Source organism: Leptodactylus fuscus, chromosome 2 (assembly GCF_031893055.1).
Source record: "Leptodactylus fuscus isolate aLepFus1 chromosome 2, aLepFus1.hap2, whole genome shotgun sequence".
Classification (NCBI taxonomy): Eukaryota; Metazoa; Chordata; class Amphibia; order Anura; family Leptodactylidae; genus Leptodactylus; species Leptodactylus fuscus.
The window spans coordinates 238,514,915-238,537,306 of NC_134266.1; the positions used below are offsets into that span (position 1 = coordinate 238,514,915).

The following is a 22,392-nucleotide window of genomic DNA, read 5'->3' on the forward strand; positions in this document are numbered from 1 at the left end:
ATTAGGAATTCTATTATTAGTTGTATCTTCATTACATCTGTTTTTTCCCCTCTGTTTTCCAAATACAAAAATAGGAAATGTTAACCATTACGGCTCCCACAGGGCTGGTCACTGAGTTTTCCCAGACTCCTACATGGCTAATCTACCTGTTTATGCAGCAATATGAGGGTCAGTGAGGTATGGCTGTCTAAGGGCGCGTTCACACACGTCCGGCAAAGTTTTCTTCTGGTTGCATCAAAACCAAAATGGATGACTGAAACCTATCCGCATAAAATAGCGATAGACTATAATGGGGTCCGTGTGGTTTCCGCACGAAAATGTAGAGAGAAGAGCGCTGCTTGCAGGAATTTTCATGTGGATAGGAGAACAGAATGGCCCGAACACAGATGTGAACTGTACCTGGCTTGGTCTATGTTCACATTTGTGTCAGTCTCCATCGGAGACCTCATCACAGTGTCCACCTGAAATGGGCACTCGGGAACGACCACAGACGACTCTTCATTCACCAAACACCCGATGGGCACCATTATAGTCAATGGGGTCCATCAGGCAGTCTGTTCATCTGTTGTTTTGGTCCTTCAACAGATCAGAACAATGAACAGCTGACACTAGTGTGCACCAAACCTAAGCTGATTTGACGTTCAGACATTTGGGAAAGCTTGGTAAAAACGAAGCTGTAACACCTTTGGAAAAAACAAGGATGTAAGAAAAATCTAGGAATATTTTGATTTCCATTAGGAAATGGCGCCACTTTTGTCTACGGATTGTGTCTACTATTCCATGTCCATCCTAGTCACTTGAATGAGGATGAGGTGCAGTACCAGACACAGCCCACGGACAAGAGTGGTGCTGTTTCTGGACAAAAATAAATAAATAAAAGATGCACTTTGCTTCTTCTGTATAAAACGTATATGTGTGTTCTCCATGTGCGGTATTGTAGAGCTGCCCCCGGTCCGTCTTCTTTTTGGTTGGATATTACTGTCGTACTTGTTACTGCTTTATATTGCAGCGTGATCCATTTCGGAGGAGACAAGTCTGAACTCTTGGTAATTCAAAAAGCATGTGTGTGTTTGATGGGAAGAGAAACAAAAGTTGTATTCATGGGCGCCGGAGAGAAAATGAAAACCCTGTTTTGTAATCGGCTTATCCCAAACTGGAAGAATTCAGGCTCTTAGCAGAGAGCGGCTACACAGAGCCCAGCAAGTGCTTCAAATGGCTTCTTTAAGCTCTTCGCAGCGAAAAACGTTTAACCCTTTCTGTCCTCCTACTTTTTAGCACTTTTAGCTTGGTACTACAGTAATGTTTTCTGTTCTCTATGGGGGTGATTTTTCGTTAAAGTCCGTTTTTCTGGATTCTGCATTGTTCAGATTTGTGCCAAATTTTGTCAAATGTCACAATGTCATCTCTATGTGTAAGGGTAAATTCACACTAGCATTATTAATGTCCGCTGATCTCATCCGTCACGTCTACATGATGTTTCTGTCATGTTGGTTACTGAGTGTGCAGGACACTATAACAGCTTTAAGAAAACGTCCAACCTCTTTACATTAGAGTGAGTCGGAACGAACGCAGATGGAGGGCACTCTGTCTTTATCTGTCACTCTATTGCGATTTATGTTCGTTGCTCTAATCCTATGAGATGCATCATCTAAACAGGCTAACTACACCCACTTTACACCACTCATTCTAAAAGTAGGTGGCAAAGATGCAAAAAGCTGCAAAATCTTTGTGCAGAAAAGCTCAATACACCGTGGACTTGAAAAATTACTGTATATACTCAAGTATAAGCCGACCCGAATATAAGCCGAGGCCCCTGATTTTACCACAAAAAACTGGGAAAACTTATTGACTCGAGTATAAGCCGAGGGGGGGGAAATGCAGCAGCTACTGGAAAATTTCAAAAATTAAAATGGTCTGAGTTTTTTGGTGCAGTAGATGCTGGGGAAGGGGAGGGAGTGTTTTGGTTGTCTGTCTGCCCCTTCCCTGAGCTTGAGGACTGTTTTTTTTTTCCTTCACTTGTAATTCAGTCTGGCTGAATATAGGGTATCTGCAGTGCTCCTATTAACCCCTTCCCGACGGAACAGGAGCACTGCAGATCCCCTATATTCAGTAGACCGGGCACTCTCAGACACAGGGATACCTAATGTATATGTGTGTCACAGTCATTTTCTACTTTTGTATGTATTCTAGGGAAAGGAGGGATTTAGAACTTTTTTTTTTTTTTTTTTTTTTTAAAAAAAATTTACACTATTTTATGGGAGATTCTATACATGGATATTGTGTCTGGTCATAGGTTACTTTCATCTTTCAAGCTGCAGTTGCCTGGTTAGGGCACTACACAGAAGATAGCTGTCTGCTTCCTGCTCCATTCTCTGTATCACCTGCCCAGAATAGCTGATCAGTGCGGGACCGTGTGTCAGACCCCTGCTCATCTGTTATTGATGACCTATCCTATCATTTTAACCTGGAATGCCCGTTTAATTACTTGGTGCCTCTTTTTAATCTTTCCTTCACCGTTACTCCAATTCCAAGACCCTTCTTCATTTCTGTAAGGACTTTTGCTAGGCCGGCATGTGTCTGCTTTTTCTGTGCAGTTTTAGTCTATGTTTTTATCTCTTTCGGAACTTCTGCTGCAAGCCTGACTTTTTCATTCAGCAAAAAAATAAATAAAAAATGATCATCTGACAGACCTCATTGTAGTCAGTGGTGTACTTCAGGCTCTGTTTGGGTCAGTCATAGGACAGATAAGTATTTCTGTTTCTTTTGTCTCCACCTGGACTAGAAACTTAGCATTAAAGGGAGTCTCTCACCAGAACCCGGTATAACAACCCAGCTCTTAAGATCAATAGGTTTGGACCATCTGAATTAATCTATCGATCTGTGGGGCTAAGTTGATATTCTGGGTTCTTACTGACAGATTCCCTTGAGGGCCAAAAAATTCCAGTCCAAGCTACAGCTCTTTGATGCTTGTCAGGGAGGGGTTCTTTCTCGATCACCATAAGAGTAAGTTGACACGGAGATTTTTGGTCAGGATTTTGAGGCCGTATCCGCCTCAAAATCCTGACCAAAAAGATGGCTCCCACTGAAATCAATGGGAGCCGGTCAGGAGTTTTTTCGAGGAGCTCATGCTTCAGGCTGATTCGCCTCGCAATTCGGCCTGAAGACACTCCTCCTCCCAACTAGGCCCATTCATTGGGCCTAATCTGGAGCGGAGTGCGCGACTGGGTGCTGGTGCAGTGCACTGGAATTTAGTCACGGCTACCCGTTTTTTTGTACTGAGGTGGCCTCAGGTTCCGGTCCAAACAACCCCGTCTGAACGTACCCTAAGAATCAACAGAGTGAGGAGGAATGAAGCAGCCCAACAATTCTCAGAACGAGGACACATAAAACAGCATGCCACCCAAGAACAAAGCAAGTCCACCTCAATAGCGCAGTCTGTATCCTATAGCGGTACACGGGGTGTAGCCTGAAACAACTATTCTACAGGCAAAGACTGGCACAAATCCGCCTCCAAGCTCTGTCAGGACAAGGGCAGGATCTTCTGGCGCTGGGCTAGACTCAGCCACCTTTCAGGTAGCTCTAATTCGAGATAAATCCAGAAGTATATGTCTCAACAATTCTCTCACCTACCCCTTCTTATAACCCTAAATGGGGTGACTACACAGACAGGCTGCAGTCTCCCCGAGACCTGAGAAGGAAGTGAGCACTGTATGAAACGTCTCTTTCAGACCTGGCACAAAAGGTGGATCTCTGAAGGCGGTCCTCACAAGGGACCAGTACCATTCACCTAAGGCCAAACAATACTGATTCACTTATCTCCCCCTTCTTGTTTGTACAATATATATCAGTATAGATGATACCAAACAAATATTACAGATAACAATAGCGCTATGACGTAACCTATCATGTTGTAAGTTGGCGTGCTTTGAGTCTTGGTCAGGTTGGAATTTGCAGCCATAATACAGTCTTGAAAATGAGTTTACGGGAGGCCTAAAAGTGCCACCAGCTTCTTAGACTACTCCATGTACCCTATGCTTTTAGTCTGGGACACTCCCCCCTACTCTTAGTCCATTCTGAGACTACTATAGCACATTGTACTTAGAGTAGTCTGAGGCCACAGGTATTTTAGCTATGCATTTACTGTAGGGGACCAGAATGGGTTGTGTTTAATCCACATTATTGAAGAGCTTGATATATCCTTCGCTTCCCCAAGAAATCTATGAACAAAAATAATCTACTTATCCCTTTTTCCTTATAGCTTACATCTTTTCTTCCCCATGTTAAATTGCTGCTCAACAAAAGTATGACCTGACGTTCCGTACACCTGAAGGTTGGGAGGGAGGGTGTGATTTTTTTTTTTTACGGTGCTAATAGGCTGTTGTAAACAGTTCCTGGGCATCTGGATCTTTAATTCCCACATGGAAGCTAGCAATGAAATTAATCGCTTGCATTTAGCTTACGAAACATGAGGCATTTGGAAGCAGGGAGTGGGCGGATGTAGAAACACACGCCAAGGAAACTCGTTTTTCACGTGTTTGGATGTTTCTTTTCCCCCCTTTTTATAACATGGACTATCGTGTTCCTGTGAGTCGTGCCGGGGTATGGGACTCGGTGGGGTTAACTGGCACATGACTCACCCCTTCTGTTGTACCCAATTAGCAGCTACCCCATTAAATACATTTTCTCCTCTGAGCATTTCAATTACAGGCAATTATATCCCAAGTAATGAGAGCGACTCTGAGCTATTTCATGAGACGTATGCTGGGAATTGGCTGCTAAAGCCTAATTGCTGATATTATATATCAAGGATTCCATCTGAGAACGTTTTATATCACTTTGATTCTGCATCATAATAATGCAGTGAAACTTGCTCATCTCCTAGGCGGTATGCCAGGGCGGTATGGTGAGATATTCCCAATGGTCTACAGATTTAGCCCTATGTATGCTTGCCATAGATGGAAATCTGGCCTAGTACACAAACGTTTCTGACCACGTACAGACATTTTATTGATTCTTGTTTGGGACCAAATTTTTTTCTAAGATCCAAAATTGAAAGGGTTTTCGGAGACTTTAAAGGAATATTCCCATCTTGGACATTTATGTCATATCCGGAGGATCTGATGTGTGACTCTGGGATCCACTTGTATCTTAAGAGTTTGGTTCCCATTACTATTGCAATGAAAGAGACTGCCAGCCCCCACAATGTAAGGTGTGAGTCTGCCAGCCCCCACAATGTAAGGTGTGAGTCTGTCAGCCCCCACAATGTAAGGCGTGAGTCTGCCTGCCCCCACAATGTAAGGTGCGAGTCTACCAGCCCCCAAAATGTAAGGTGTGAGTCTGCCTGCCCCCTCAATGTAAGGTGCGAGTCTGCCAGCTCCCTCAATGTAAGGTGTGAGTCTGTCAGCCCCCACAATGTAAGGCGTGAGTCTGCCTGCCCCCACAATGTAAGGTGCGAGTCTACCAGCCCCCAAAATGTAAGGTGTGAGTCTGCCTGCCCCCTCAATGTAAGGTGCGAGTCTGCCAGCTCCCTCAATGTAAGGTGCGAGTCTACCAGCCCCAAAATGTAAGGTGTGAGTCTGCCTGCCCCCTCAATGTAAGGTGCGAGTCTGCCTGCCCCCTCAATGTAAGGTGTGAGTCTGCCAGCCCCCACAATGTAAGGCGTGAGTCTGCCTGCCCCCACAATGTAAGGTGCGAGTCTACCAGCTCCCTCAATGTAAGGTGTGAGTCTGTCAGCCCCCACAATGTAAGGCGTGAGTCTGCCTGCCCCCACAATGTAAGGTGCGAGTCTACCAGCTCCCTCAATGTAAGGTGTGAGTCTGTCAGCCCCCACAATGTAAGGCGTGAGTCTGCCTGCCCCCACAATGTAAGGTGCGAGTCTACCAGCCCCCAAAATGTAAGGTGTGAGTCTGCCTGCCCCCTCAATGTAAGGTGCGAGTCTGCGAGCTCCCTCAATGTAAGGTGCGAGTCTACCAGCCCCAAAATGTAAGGTGTGAGTCTGCCAGCCCCCACAATGTAAGGTGTGAGTCTGTCAGCCCCCACAATGTAAGGCGCGAGTCTGCCTGCCCCCACAATGTAAGGTGCGAGTCTACCAGCCCCCAAAATGTAAGGTGTGAGTCTGCCTGCCCCCTCAATGTAAGGTGCGAGTCTGCCAGCTCCCTCAATGTAAGGTGCGAGTCTACCAGCCCCACAATGTAAGGTGTGAGTCGGTCAGCCCCCACAATGTAAGGTGTGAGTCTACCAGCCCCCAAAATGTAAGGTGTGAGTCTGCCAGCCCCCTCAATGTAAGGTGCGAGTCTTCCAGCCCCCACAATGTAAGGTGCGAGTCTGCTAGCCCCCACAATGTAAGGTGTGAGTCTGCTAGCCCCCACAATGTAAGGTGCGAGTCTTCCAGCCCCCACAATGTAAGGTGCGAGTCTGCCAGCCCTCACAATGTAAGGTGCGAGTCTGCTAGCCCCCACAATGTAAGGTGCGAGTCTTCCAGCCCCCACAATGTAAGGTGCGAGTCTGCCAGCTCCCTCAATGTAAGGTGCGAGTCTGCCAGCCCTCACAATGTAAGGTGCGAGTCTTCCAGCCCCCACAATGTAAGGTGCGAGTCTGCCAGCCCCCACAATGTAAGGTGCGAGTCTGCCAGCTCCCTCAATGTAAGGTGCGAGTCTGCTAGCCCCCACAATGTAAGGTGCGAGTCTTCCAGCCCCCACAATGTAAGGTGCGAGTCTGCCAGCTCCCTCAATGTAAGGTGCCAGTCTGCCAGCCCCCACAATGTAAGGTGTGAGTCTGTTATCCCCCTAAATGTAAGGTGCAAGTTCAGCCCCGCCCACCAATGTACCGAGAAATCCAGGAAGTGAACAGAGCAAACAGCCTGCTAGTTGGTGAGCGGGCGAGCTGGGAATACCCCTTTAAGTACACCTTTTATTCGTGTGGATTTTAGGTCTAGTACTTGGGTGATTTATTTCTATCTGTATCTTTGGAGTCATTGGAGCTCAGTTTCTTCATATATAGAGTTTTTTTTGTTTCCTGTGTTGACCCTAAACTATATTATAAAATTCAGTACCCAGGATTTGCTTACCGATACCAGAAAACTTATTTACGTTTTTCCCCATGAACCATTACCAATAATTCCATCTCACTACATCCCTGAGCCTCTTAAGTCTCAACCCCAAATAACAAAGTGAAAAAAGTTTCCCCGCACTTCAATTTTATTTTATTTTTCCCAAAGAATGGCTGTCGTGAGTCTGCAAATAATAACCCACTGTTGTCAGATACAGTCGGAATGATTCAGGGAAATGTCAAGCGCACGGGGCGTCTGATAAAAAACCAATACGTTGCTGTGACCTAGAGTATGGTCTTTGGTATTAACCCCTTAGTGACCATCTGTTCACCTTTTTATAGCGGTTCTATAGGGGCACTAAATCTCTCAGGCAGCTCCTGCTTTATCCAGTTAACCCCTTAGATGCTATGGTTGCTATTGAATTCAGCATCTAATTGGTGTCACAGGGAGCCGGATGCTTCTGTACCCTTTAGGCACCCCCGTGCTTCCAGGTCTATCATGTGCAGAAGCTAGTGGAGGGCCTTTTAGTCTGCGTTTCAGTACAGTAAGGGCAAGCATAATACACTGTCCGTTTTTTGTTTTTTTTACACGGACACAAAGTCCTGCATGTCCGACTTTGTGTCCGTGAAAAATAAAAAAGGGTTTCACGTTGGAGAGGCTACATATGGACACCGGCGGTTTGCTTTAAAAACCTATTGAAATGAACGGGTTTTTAAACTGACCACCAGGAAGCCGTCCCCACGCAGTTTTTCCTGGCTTACAAAGGGTGGACAGCAGTGCAAGTGTGAACACCTCCTTAGAACTTAGAAATGTAGTCAACAAAAATTCAATAAAGTGTCAAAAAAAATTTTTAAAAAATAAAAAAAATCTTTTTCTTTTACAAAATACATCAGCGGAAAAAAAAATAGGCTCAACGTAATTGCAACATTCCTATTGATCCAGTCTACAGAATAGTGGTGAAGATAAAACGACTAAACATTACCAGAATTGCTTCCTTCCCAAAAAACAAATCCAAAAAAGTCATACCGCAAAATGGTACCACTCATTTTCCAAAAAATCAAGCCTTCACAATAGCTTGGTCAATAGAAAGTAAAAATGTTTCTGAGTTTTGGAATGCTGCAGTGTATAATAAAGTATTAAGCCGGCTTCACATGGGGTTTTTTGGTCCGGAACCTAAGGCGGAGGCTGCCTCAGGTTCCAGTCCAAAATAAAAATGTTATGGCTTTTGAAATGCAACACTGGGGAAAAAAAATATATATCCCGGGAATGGGTTTACCCCCTGTTCACATCAGCGTTCGTTAAGTTTGCCTGGGAACCCCCTGAACGAAAACCTGTACGCATAGAAAAGAGTTTACCTGGGAAAACACGCAGACCCATAGACTGTAATTGGGTCCGTGTGGTTTCCACTCAGTTTCTGCATGAAACATGCGGAGAGAATAGTCCTACAAGCACCACTTTTCTCTCCGCATGTTTTTTTTGTGCGGAAACCACACAGACCCCATTATAGTCTATGGGGTCCGTGTGGTTTCTTAGGTAACTGCTTTTTAATGTGTATAGGTTTCCGTTCAGGGAGTCCCCAAATGGAAACCTGAACGCTGATGTGAACTGGCCCTAAGAGCTGCTCAGTTCCCACTTGTGTAGATATGTGGTATTTTCATACTAACAGTTTTTGTGGTTTTTTTTACAGATCACTAAACAATGGAAAACGTCTCAAGATATTCTCCGTTTCTGCTCCCTCAGAAGTGGCAATCGGCACAGGTTAGTTTGTCCAAAGCTTGGGACATCTCTTAAAGGCAACCACTTTCCACGTGTCCTCTATAATGCGTACGACAGTGGGGGTGCTGTATGAGCCTCAGCACAGAGCTGCTACCAGTCCATCCACTATCACAGTAGGTAAAAGGAAAGTGTCTGTCTGGCTGCAGCTTTCCCTGGTGGTCACCGCTGATCTGTGTGTATGTCTGTGAATAGTATCATTCGGCATCTTTTTCCTTTCCTCTGCTAGTTTTAGCAAATACCTCTTTTTCTCTCCCCATGCTTGCTGAATTGGTGTAGTCTTTGTGGTTTGATGTAAAGGCTATACTGTGTTCTCTGGGGCCATCAGATTGCTGCTGGTCATCCCACATCGATGGTCTCTGAATCCCAGTGAGATTCTGCAGCATCATTCCTTCCTCTACTTACAGTTTTACACTAGGAGGACTGAACACTTAGGGCTCGTTCTCATGGGGCAAGAGGGGGTGGATTTTGGCGCTGAATCCGCCTCCTCACAATAGAGGTCTATGTAGACCGCTAGCTTACTTTTTTCCGTGAGTAGTATGTTCCTGCTCACAGAAAAAAGAAGCGAGCTGCCCTTTCTTCAGGCAGATTCCGCGGTTGATTCAGCCCCGGCGTCCGCCTCGCAGCAGCACCCTCTGGACTAGGCCCGTTTATTTGGGCCTACTCCGGAGCGGGAAGCCGCGACTGTCGGAAGCCGCGGCAGCTGCATTTTGGCCCTATTCTGACGCGGCTTCCCGTGTCATAATCAAGACCAAAATACGCCATACTGTGCCCTGTGTGAACTAGCCCTTACAGTTTTTTGCTGGCTGAAAAAATCTGCTTCAGGAATTAGGAAACCTTTTTTTGACCTGTTTTTTTTTTTTTTTTTTTTTTTTTTAATACATGATATGGTTTCTCTTGCATTTTTTTTTTTTCGTTGCGGGTTTTGCTCCAGCACACTATATGGACCTGAAAACTTCCCTTTACAATAATGCTAGTGGTTTTTGAAGCAGTTTTTGCTGTAGCACACTATATGGATCTGGAAACTTCCATTTAAAAAAATCCATTTCGATACGCCCCAAGTTTTTTCCATCCCCCCCTTGATTTCAATGGGCTATTCAAGGAGGAATCTGCCTGAAGATAGGTCATGTCGCTTTGGACTCCCATTGAAATGAATGGGAGGTGGTTTTTTGAAATGGATTCCGCCTCAAAATCGGTCTGCAAAAATCTCTGTGTGAACATACTCTGAAAGAGGGCTCCATTTCTCTCATTATGTGTCCCTTGCCAGGTAGTTGGGTCACCAATGCTGCCAGTGATTGGTCATTTCCTGCAAGTTGAGGGGGACCAGGAAGTAGAGACCAGCAGGGGGCGTACAGGCAATATTGTAAAGTCAAACAAGATACCTTGGTGTGAACAGGGTATATAGATCATCCGTTCTAGTGACAAGGGCTCATTATATATGCAGTAACTAATGATATCTGGGAGTGCTTAGCATCAGGAGTTGGTGTCGGCCTTCCTATAATCCCCCTGGGACGTGTAGAAGAAAAGTGAGAAATCTCAAGGTGCTTTGTCAATTAGTAAGACAAACTTTAGGCTTTATTGGGCTACATGCCCATCAAGTTAACCGGCGTTTCAGCTCATAAAACCAAAGCTTCGTGTATCAGCCTGTGTGAGGGTTTTATCCCAATGAACACTTTGTTTTATGGCGATATCTGATCAGACAGGTAGCGGCAGAAAGAAGGCTCAGCTCTGCTAAATTCTCATTTTTCACACATTTGGCTTAACACTTTTGTGGGTCGTGAACAGCACCTTTCAGGATTGTGACACCCAATACTCGTCTCTCCATGTCAATCATTCCTGTGTTGTCTTTTGGGGCGGTTGCGTTACTGGTTGCAAGTTACAACACTTTTATGGGACCATAGAAGAAGAAGGACTCTTTCAATTTAGGTAAATTATTAGGTCTTAAGCTCATTGGAAATTTACGATGTGTACTAATAATTATATAACCCGCAAACCATCATCAATACGGCGATGTACTAGTATTGTACAATAATCAATATTAAGCTTTTAGTGACTTCATTTTTTTTCATGACATACCAAGCCCTTTAAAAAAAAAAAAAAAAAAAAAACCCTTCAATTTAACTGTTTTTTTTCAGTGGGCAATTTTGCCAATGCCTTTTTACATGGGAAGAATATGCAAATCTGTCTTCCATGATGTAATTAGGAAGTCAGTGCCTCAGTCATACAGCCCAATAGAGGGCGCTCCCTTTGACATCATGCCCGACCTTCCTAGAGGCCTTTGCTGCAATGATGTGGAATTTTACCAAGTACAGTCTCTCAGCCGAGGACAGCTGTTTCGATCTGATTGGATCTCTTCAGCCCGGTGCAGAGAAGACTGACTCGGCAGAAGTCAGAGGCTTCTAGACAGGGTTAAGGGGATATCGTCACTCCTGCCAAGTCAGTCTTCTCTGCGCCGGGCTGAAGAGATCCAATAAGATCGAAACAGCTGTCCTCGGCTGAGAGACTGTACTTGGTAAAATTCCACATCATTGCAGCAAGGGCCTCTGGGAAGGTTGGGCATGATGTTTTCCCATTTTCCTTTGCACAGTGGAGCGCAAAATGGCTTAATAAAGACCCCACACACCTAAATGGTGGTCTCTCCCTAAGGAGTGACGATATCCCCTTAACAATGCCTTTTTATCCCATTGCCACTTTCCTGCAGAAATAACTTAAAGGGGTGATACAGCTTGCAAATATTATTTCCAAATATATTCACAGCACTGCTAAATCCTCATTTTTCCCTTGTGCATACTTTGCTTGTCTTTATTTTATTAACCACTCCATGTATCACTGTTATTTACATGCAGTGAACTTGTGGGCAAACTACATTTCCCATGATGCCTGTGCTCACTCTCTGTGTACCCCTCAATTATGCAATTTCCCCTGCATTGAAATCACAGGTAATAAATCAATCTTACATCAGAGTTCACGTACTGCTGTGATGTTTCGTTTTCGGGCTGAACTGCTCATAGGGAGGGGTGCTGAGCTTGCAAGCGACACATCACTCTGAGACTGACCTAAATGTATGTGAGGAAGTGCTTTGTATTGATACGTCCTGTTACTTGGCCCATATATATATACTGTATATATAATAACCTCATTAATTTATTTTTTGTTAACAGATTGATATATATATATATATATATATATATATATATTATATTATTTTTTGTGGGAAGACCTAATGTTTTTATTGATGCCATTTTGAGAATATAACAGTTTATATAGATACAGGTCTAAGTAAGGAAGCTGAATATTTGGAAAGGAAAAGGTAGCAAAAGTAGTTCCAAATTGTAAGAAGGATGCAGACCTGAGGCTGCAGGACTAAGAAGATTTCCCACTGCCACCTACCACATGCCTTAGGCTCTATTCAGATCAGGGGTTTTTAATTACCTATTTCTTTAAAGAGGACCTTTCACGTCCTTGGGCACATTCGGTGTAATACACTGCTAGAAAGCTTACTCGGAACAAGTACTGGGGTGGCGTTCCTCACCGCTCAGCGTCATGGCTGGACAGTAAGGAACGCCCCCTCTGACAGTACAGCGCAATGCACGCTACTGTGAGGAGGGGCTTTCCTGACTGACTGTCAAAAACGCCCTTCTGACAGTGAACAGATGCAAACTGAAGGTGATCAGACATCAGCAGTATTTTAAATAAATAAATAAATAAATAAATAAAAAATGTCTATGGAAACTGACGACCATGCGTCTTTTTTTAAAAAAATCTTTTAAACAGATATTAAAAACTGATATAAAAATATGATCTGAATAGAGCCTTAGATTGTTACCTCAATGGTGTGAACTGTCTAAAGCTGGCTTTCCCCTTTTCTGGTTTCAACATAGTGCCATTCAAGCTTTGAGTCCTTCAATATAGGGTTTTGGGTTTTTAATGGACACTTCTTTTTATTTAGGATATATACAGACAGCTTTCCTAATAACTACAAGATTTCCAAAGGTTAAAAAGCTTGCCAAGGAACATTAAAAACAGAAAAAGCACTAAAAAAAAAATAAACAAATCCCAGCCCTCCATGTCCTGGTTTCCTCTGATCCTTTTTTGTGTAGCAAGTTACAATGAAACTTTGGTGATATATAAAGAATTTAGTGTCGTAGGAGCCCAGCCATGTCCCTTCTTTCTCACTGTCCTTGGACAGGCTGTAAGACAACTGGCTGGTGCAAGAACTCGAAAAAAGGTTAAGCCCCACCCCCCTGCTTGCTACGTACAGCGGATCGCTGGTGATTAACCCCCTAAGTTCTCTGCAGACTGCTTGTCCAGATCAAGCAGTAAATGCTGCAAACTAACAAACTGGGAGGGAAAGTTTATGTCTTGTTTACTTTTAGGTATTGTATCCCTTTATAAAATAACTTCAAATGGGGGCTAGTTTTTTAGTTAATATTTTTTTTTTTTATTATTAATTTTTTTTCTTCTAAATCTGGTGGGGCTTCAATTACCTCACGGGCTTATGATGGGTGCATGTACAGTGTAGGGCTAACCAATACTATCCACTACCTGACGAAGGGTTTGTTGAACACGAAACGTTCTATTTACTGAGGCTGGTTTTACTGATTTTTACCTCTCCTGCTCATTGTAGGTGAAAATCTCTTGCATGCCCGGAGCCAAAGACAGGTGTAAAGCGATATACATCACAGAATCAGTATTTTGGCAGTTGATTGTCTTGCGGCACCTTCACTATCAGTTCTTATTGTTAAATGTCATGAAATGTGAGATTTGGATTAGGATCAGACTCGGGTGCCCTTGCTGGGTGTGAGGAGGTGCCCGTACAGTATAGAATTTCCTATGGAATGTCTTTGGGTGGTTACGAGAAGCCTCCAGTGGCGTCTGTTGCTGTGTTTCTGCGCTGGAAGAGGGATTGCAAAATACATCTTCTCCCCGGAGCAGGAAATACCAAGAGATATTTGATCCCTGAAGTCTCCAGCATGATCTCTGCTTTGCTTGCTGTCCCAAAATCAGAAATTAGCGTGACACTATGAAAATGAAGGCGCTTAACTTGTGCCATAAGTACTTGGAAGGCTGAATAAAAGGTTGTTGTCAGCAGCAAATGTCAGACTGAAGTCTTAAAGGAACACTAAGCCTAGAACTGGATGTTAAAAGTGAAGTGGAAATAGATTTGCTTTGCCCACACTGTGTCAGTCTGTAGTATATCATGTATGATACAGAGAGCAAAGATGTCAACCCCCCCCTCCCGACTCCTCTATTATTCCGCAGTCTGACACGGTCTGTCATGGTCAGAAGCCTTAAAGATCCTCAAATTAATTAAAAAAAAAACCAAAAACAAAAAAAAAAACGATTGATTCCCCTGAAACTAAATATGTAACAAGTTCTATTTCTAATTCTACAATGTTAATAATTCTGTAATATAATTATACATCTTAATCATATAATAAATAAATATATTTTAACATTGTATTGCAAAGCCCAAGTTGGTAACTTTTTTGTGATTCCACGCCAAATTGGCCCCAAGTTCAAATCCAATACCACAGCCCTGCCATATTCAGCTAAAAAATGTCTAGGGTTGGGACTTAAACATGAAGGGGGGCATGGATTGTCAATTTTTATTTTTATTTTTTCCCCCAGTGCAAACAGTGCACACAGGGAAGATCCTGCTCCAGACGGTTGTCTTACAGCTTGTCATAGGACTATGAGGAGGGGAGGGGAATGGATAATCTCTTAGGATAAAATATTTACCAGTTCTTACCTATGGAAAAAATTTAAAGGGGTTATCTAGTTTATAACTTTGATGGCCTATCTATAGATCTGTGGGGGTCAGACACCCAGAACCTTCACAGAACATCAGTATAAAGACAGCCTAGCACTTGTTAATGTTTAGATCCCACGTGCCATGGTGCTTATTTACCCTACAAACAGAGATCTATGGGGCAGTACCTACACTCTATGCTAAAGTTTGTTCAGCAAGTTCGCAGGATATAAACATCACCAAGAGCTGCACTATCTTGATATTGATGATCAGACATCAATGTTAGAAACCAGATTTAAAGGGATTCGTTCATTTGAATCCCATTTTTTTTCTCCCTAACACGTAGGAATAGCCTTAAGAAAGGCTATTCTTCTCTTAACATTAGATGTCTTCTCCGCGCCGCCGTTCCTTAGATATCCCGGTTTTCTTCGGTATGTAAATGAGATTTCTTGCAGCACTGGGGGCGGTCCCCAGTGCTCAAACAGAACTTAGGGGTGTCCCCAATGCTGCGATAGAACTCTCTAGCGATGGACTCTGTCTTCTACTGGGTCCCCTCCCCATGATGCCTTCTTCCGTTGGCTTCTTCTGGATTTAAAATTCACATATACGCAGTCAGCTCTGCCATCGGGCAGAACCGACCACATGTCTGCTGCCATTTTCTTGTGGCCGTTTACACAGTACACCTAATCTATGTATATGGATGATTTCCACTGCCAGCTAAATGCCTAAATGTAAAATCTAAAACATTTTTTTCTCCACGTTTATTGACAAATCTTGATTTTCACCTCTACGCACAGACCAGTGACTTAGTAATGGTGTAACAAGTGTGACCTGATTATAGGGAAGGGAACTAAATGGACAGGGATTCTGCAGCGGATTTCTGGAGGTGTCGAACAGATTTCCTTAAGGAAGTTTAGTATCATAGGGCCGGAAATTCCTCATGGAGGAAGACACAAAGGAAAGACCTGACGGTGTGTGAGGAAGCTTGTTATACTAATTTACAGGCATCATTTTCTCCCAAACATGGCAAATATCAGTTTCATATGGACAAAGTGGAAAGCCAGCTGTGATGATGCCTGTGACATGGAACATGTGTACATGGCTTTTTATGTAAATGTAAAGGAAGTCTGTCAGGTCCACATAACCTCCCCAAACCAAGAACAACTCAGTTTAAGGGATCTTTAATAGGCCTACCTTTATGGCCACAAACTGATGAAGCAATTACTGTCATTTTATACCTACAAGTCCAATGGGAGCAGGTTTGGACTATAATAGGGGTAAAATATATGGATGTCCATACCCAATGCTGCAAGGGGGCCAAACGTCAAGTAACTGATCATTTGCCCACGTTCTAATTATCTGACCTTGCATCAGCATGATTACTGTGGTGGGCAACGGGGGTCTAGTGGAGGTGGTGAGTATTTGTTGCCGAATCTTGTCTCACAAATATTTGGTTCACCAGGCGGTTTCATTCAGACCAAACAAGTCCCAACCAGAAACTGTCATTAGTAACATTGGGCATCCACGTAATAAGCGAAGGCCTGATGTTACTCTCCTCCTCTGGGCTCTGGTGCGTCCTCTTCAGGCCTTTCCCAGCCTCCTGAATGCTGTCAGGGACATCTGTGGCCTGTGATTACGTGGGTCCTCCATATATAAGCCCAGTCGTGCAGTGAAGGGTGGTGGGATACTTGGCTATTGATATCAGTTGTGTCAGCCCCATTTTGGAGAGTAGTGCTCTTTTGTTACCACAGCTTCACCCATACTACTCCTCATTTTGCCCATGTAGTGAAGAGGGATGTGGCGCTGGAACCTTCGGCTTTCTGACATTTATCTACCATCCTGTTGGTTGGTGTTCAGATGCCTTTTGTGTCTTGTTTCCGTAACTTCTATTTACCGCTATACAACTTATGGAGACCATGTACAACAACCAGATGTTTCTGTAATCCTGGGCCACCGCAGGCTGGTGAATACACAGCCAGTCCCATCTCAGCCATGGAAGGCTAGCTGAGAATACCCCTTTATTCATCTGTAATAGTCTACATATATGACCTATTTAATAGTAAGGGTTAGGTGTTGCGTGTCCAGGAGTAGCGTCCTTCAGACTGATGGTAAAGGGTTTGGAAGTTTTCTTGTAATTTCAAATCTACGGAAGTCATTTTAAAATGGAAATATAATTTGACCAAGTTAAAATGCCAAAGTCTAGACACATAATTTCTCAGACTGTTCCTTCTTGCGGAATCTCATGGATCAAAACCTTCAAGTGCCTTTTCCTCTTGTACTCTCTTTCAAGCTTTGTAATTCTAGAACCATGTGCAATTTTCATGATTTTCCCTGAAATTTGTAGATTATTCCAGCAATTGACACAATCATGTTTATTTGAGATACCTGTATAAGACTAATTGCAAATAAGTTTGGCTTCTACGAAATGGATAGAGAATCTTTTGAATTCTTTACTGTTATACAGATTTTTTGCCTTTAGGTTGCGTTTCTACAACCATATTTCCTTATACTAGTATTACGTAGGGATCACCTTCCTTAGGTTTATTTGACTTAGATTGCCATAAAGGTGACAATCAAATGTAAAGTTAAATAGCCTTAGATAGACATCTTAGTTTGATACAAGAACAAGGGTTGTCACTTTGTATAACCCATGAAATGGTTCCGCAGTGTCTTTCATTGTAGCGCTACACTGGGCTTGAAATGTATAAATAAGTTGACAATTTGGGGTTACCTGTTTGGGCTGGGTTTCTGTACAATCTGTCTTATCAGTGCTTGCTGACTGTGTAGGGACATACAATTTTGACAAGCGGAACAGTAACACTCAGTTGTCAATGTAGTCTTACATTTCTGGAAAGAAAAATAGAGGAACGACACAATGTGCAGTTCTAAGCAAAATTGCTCCAGTACTGTAACCAGATTTCACACTGCGGACTGTACTCTTCGTTCTGTACTGTGAACATCCACATCAGAATGGCTTTATAATCCTTTTTCAAAAAGTTTGCCCTCCAGATGTTAGGCTGGTCTTACACGGCCGTAATGTAAGTCCGCAGTTGAGGGTTTTCAATTGCGGACCATTTTCGGACACATTATATTCAATGCGGCCTCTTACACCACCAGATATTTTATCCGTGGTGTGGCCAGGCCGCAACCGTGGTCCGCAATTTATAGGACATGGCCGTGAATTGTGGCACTGCACGGACTCGCCCATAAGAACTCTATGGGCGAATGCGGCAGGACACGGACGTCTGCGGAGCCTATGTTGCCGATCAGCAACTAGTGTTGCTAATCAGCAACTTGCGGACCGTACATTCAATACGGTCGTGTAAGACCAGCCTTAGAATGAGGGATTGAGTATAGCTCGGGAATACACTACTGGACTCATGAACTTTGGCAATTCCTATCTAGACTCATAAATTGCTCCTTTTTGATATGTGGTGGTAGGTAATAAAAGAGATTTTCTGAAAAAAATATGTAAAATCTTTCTCTAATAGGTTTTATATTAAAATCTATCTCAGATGGGAAAAGTGGCAAAAGCTTAAAGCGATTGTTCAACTTTCCACTATTGATGGTCTGTCCTTCAGTTTTAGATCTGGAAGGGACCACACGGCCTGGACAGTGTGGCTCCTGGTAATGTTTGCGTGTTGTGAGCCACGCCGCTCACTTGCCGTACACTATATAGGGGGTGGATTTAGTTACTGCATCTTTATCCTACTGAAGTCAGATAGTCTAAGCTGTCGGACCCCCGCACGTCTAACATTGGTTTGTATTAAAAGGGATTCTAATGATAGAATCCCTTTTCTACAAAGACCTTGTCGGAATAGTCTTTATAAAGACTAATGTTTTCCTACCTTTCTTTTTCTGGTCCGTGCCGCTGTTCCTGAGAATTTTCTTATTTCTTGCTTATGCAAATGAGTCTTCAGAAAGTCCCCTGTGCTCACTGAAGACTCTCCAGCGACACCTCTCTCTTCTACCGCAACCTCTCCGCCGCATCATCCGTAGCGTCAACAACCAACTGTGCGTGTCTGTTTGGCCGTTTTTTTGTGGCCTCTTACACGAGAGTCCATTCGGGACAGGAAAATGGTCAAACAGACCTGCATAGTCTGATGACGCGGCGGAGAGACGTTGGCAGAAGAAGACAGGGATCCCGGTGCTTTCTGAAGACTCAATTGCATAAGGAGGAAATTTCTCAGGAACGGCGACTTGGATCTGAATAACAAAGGTAGGAGAAGAACAGCCCTTCTAAAGACTATTCCAACGTGGTATTTGTAGAAAAAGGGATTCTAATGATGGAATCTCTTTAAGGATAGGTTATGAATATTAAAAAGTGGATAACCCCTTTAATTTCCTTATGGAGAATCCATACTTTTTATGTGGCAGCACACAGACGAGAACCATGATCTGTACTGATACGGAGCGACAACTGTGAGGCTGTGCAGCCTGATTTGGGTGATAAAACCCGGTCATGTTATAAGGTGTTTGCGAGGAATCTGCACCACCAGCATGTCTTTGTGTTGGAGGTTTAGTGTCCTAGATATGCCTGTAAGAAATTGGTATATTTCATCTTATACCAGTAACTAGAAGCTCTTTGTCTAAGCACGTAAAGTGTTTGTTGTAAAATCAAATTGTTAAGAGCTTATTCACATCTGCATATTTTGCAGATATGTGATATCCATGTTATTCACGCGCACCCATTGACTTGAATTGGTGGATTCATATTTCAGTTCATTTTCCATTGACCAACTGTCTATGGATAAAAAGAACGCTGACATGACCCACTTTCCTCTATTTTGTGAACCATGGATGTCCAATAATGTCTGGAGACATAGAACAGTATAGGAAATGGGGAAAAAAGGTAGATTTTTGGGCGCCTTTTACAAATTATGGCAGTTTTTAACTTCTAGATATTTGTGATATAACTTGGTAATTTTTCCTGAATGGATATCTAAAGTGTTTGTATATTTCTTATTGTCAGAGACGCCACCAACTCTCTGGGATCTAGAGATGGCCAAAGACATTGCCTACGTCAGTGACCATCCGCCAAGGAATGGGTTTGAGGAGATGATACGGTGGACGAAAGAAGGAAAACTCTGGAGCTTTCCAATTGACAATGAAGCTGGTAAGTGTAGATCAGTAGGCGGCCATACTGCTGGCAGTCATTGGATTTTTTAATACCTTCCCCTATCATAGCGCCATTCACTAATGGATGGGGAAGGAGAAAACTGGGATTTGGGATGTTGAATGCTGCAAATGCAGATTGTAGTGCTGACAAAGGGAGGAGGCTTCCCCTAGTCCCCTGACCACCAGCCCCAACTGGGCCAACTGTTTTAGGCCTGGGGCTGAACAAAGGTCCCGTACAAGCCACCGTTATTGCAGGTGCCTGTGTATTACGCATGCACAGACTGTTTTGTAATCTCGCATAGAAAAAAGAAAATGTTTCATTGTAAAAGTCCTCTAATATGACCCAAAAAATGCTCTATAATATTTACCATTTAAATACAATAGAGATGAAAATCCTATCAAGGCATTGGCCTCAGCGGTCACATCTTGGATACTGGTGACATCACTGCTAATATAAAATGTAATGATCCGTCACTCGGTATTTAATTGATTAGGTGCTCAGAAAAGGCATCTCACCGCCATATTCAATGAAGAAAGAATATTTCTGGCACTCAATGGGAATTTTTCATATATTTATTTTAAGCATCCAGAGTTATACAAGTAGACGTTTCGGTCAATTTAGACCTTCCTCAGTACAACGGATGCAGGAAGAGTGAACACATGGTGATTAGGAAAAGGTCCTTTTCCTAATCACCATGTGTTCACTCTTCCTGCATCCGTTGTACTGAGGAAGGTCTAAATTGACCGAAACGTCTACTTGTATAACTCTGGATGCTTAAAATAAATATATGAAAAATTCCCATTGAGTGCCAGAAATATTCCTTCTTTCATCACTGCTAATATGTCACCGGCACATAACACATGACCACTGAGGACAGCGATTGGGCACAGTGGTCACCTGCGCAGGCACAGAATAGAATAGGGGACCTTATGCCAGAGAGGAGGACTGGAGGAAGATGGATATGTTTTGGGTTTTTTTTTCTTTAAGTTTTCCTGAAAACCCCAGTTCACGTCTGCATTTGGGTCATTCTGTTCTCCTCTGTGCATGAAAAATGCGGAAAGGGAAACATTGCAAGTAGCACTTTCTCTCTGCATTTTTTGTGCAGAAGCCACACGGACCCCATTATAGTCTATAGGGTCCACAGGTTTTCTAAGGTAACTGCTTTTTTTATGCGGATTAGCTTTCCGTTTCGGGGGTCCCCAAGGGGATTCACTGAACGGATACCCATGCGCAGATGTGAACCGGACCTTAGGCCAAAATTGCCCAATAATTGAGCTGAGAATTGGAAGTCAGGTTGTGTACCATGAACGTCAGCCCATATTTTGCAGGTGGAGCAGGAGATCTAGGCTCATGTGAAATATAGCTTCATCCTATATGAAGCTGCTGTACATTTCATCCAGAATAAATCTCCGAAATGTGACTTATTTGAATGGCATTAGCATAACCTATTCTATAGACTCTTGTATAACGCTATTCAGTACACTCCATAGAACACACTCGCATGTAGATCTAAGGTTGAAGGCTAGATCTGAAATACCTCCAAGTATAAAATGGCCTTGATGATGAATCTCAGACTTGTTTTTTAAGAGATATTAGAAATCTGCTTTCATGCTTGCTTACAATTGAGGGAGTGAGTCATAATCTGCGAGGCCGGCTGTCCCTGCATTCCCAGGCTACTACCATACAAGACTGTCCTACACTCCATTATGCCGCTGTACAGACTGTCAGTAAAGAAAAGATCAGTAAGGCCACAAAATTATAAAGGACACAACAATCATCAGGAATGTGTGTGTATGTGTGCCGCTGTTTATTACATCCATTCTCTTGGAGCAGCAGGGATCGTTCAGGGTATAAAGCTAGTTCTAGGTCAGTGGTCCACATCCAATTACCAACATGTCAGAAGGCTCATTTGCAGGCCGTACCAATTGGTTCTCGAGGGCTCGGAGAAAGGCAGAGCCTGGGGAGCATCTTGGTAGGAGACGGCGCGGCAAACAAGAGAGGATAATGTGACGTGAAAGTTCCCGGCAAGCGACAACAATGCAATAAATTAAAGTAACAAGAATTATTTGTAGAAGGAAAATCTTTCAAAGCCGATAAATAGAAGCGGTGAAAATAAAATCTGTCCACGATTGGACTTGTGCCGTCCTTCCGAGTCTGATTACAACCGTACCAAGCATTTACGCATGTAAACAGAATTACTGGGAAATCGGCTTCTGGTTGTATTTAGAATTTACAAGGAAGCGCCCACAAAATCCATTATTATTCGTCTGTAATCCTGGTTTACCTATACAGATTGGTTGATACTTGTCTCCTATACCCCTTGTGAGTACAAAGCAATATTTTATGGAGGAGGAAGGGTGAGGTAGGTCCAGTGTATCACCAGCCTGACCGTATCGGAGGTCAAAGCCGAGAAAGGGAGGATGCCACAGTGTTGTTCTTGGGTAAGACTTATGCTATGAGAGGGGAATAGGGGACATCAGGGGAGGTGACTGAATGGTCAGTAGATCTGACATCACACCAGGAAGAACTGCCCACACAGCACAGGGAAATATAACATAGAAATGATGTAGAAAGGACAAAAAGATCCAAAATGATTAGGTTAATGCCAGCCTTTCTGGCTTGTCTAGGTTGTATACACATCTACAGGTGCCAAAGGGGAAAATAGGAATTTTTTTGTAATGATTGGTACAAATACAATTC

General features: G+C 43.2%; 1 protein-coding gene across 1 annotated transcript in view; it reads left to right on the plus strand.

Annotated features, from left to right (window-relative positions):
- Window positions 1–22,392, plus strand: part of MRPS31 (mitochondrial ribosomal protein S31) — a 50,186-nt gene that overhangs the window by 23,018 nt on the left and 4,776 nt on the right. The window contains exons 5-6 of the mRNA XM_075265920.1: window positions 8,736–8,806; window positions 19,546–19,689. Of these exons, the coding sequence (XP_075122021.1) occupies window positions 8,736–8,806; window positions 19,546–19,689 (215 nt within the window). The remainder of the gene's footprint in view (window positions 1–8,735; window positions 8,807–19,545; window positions 19,690–22,392) is intronic.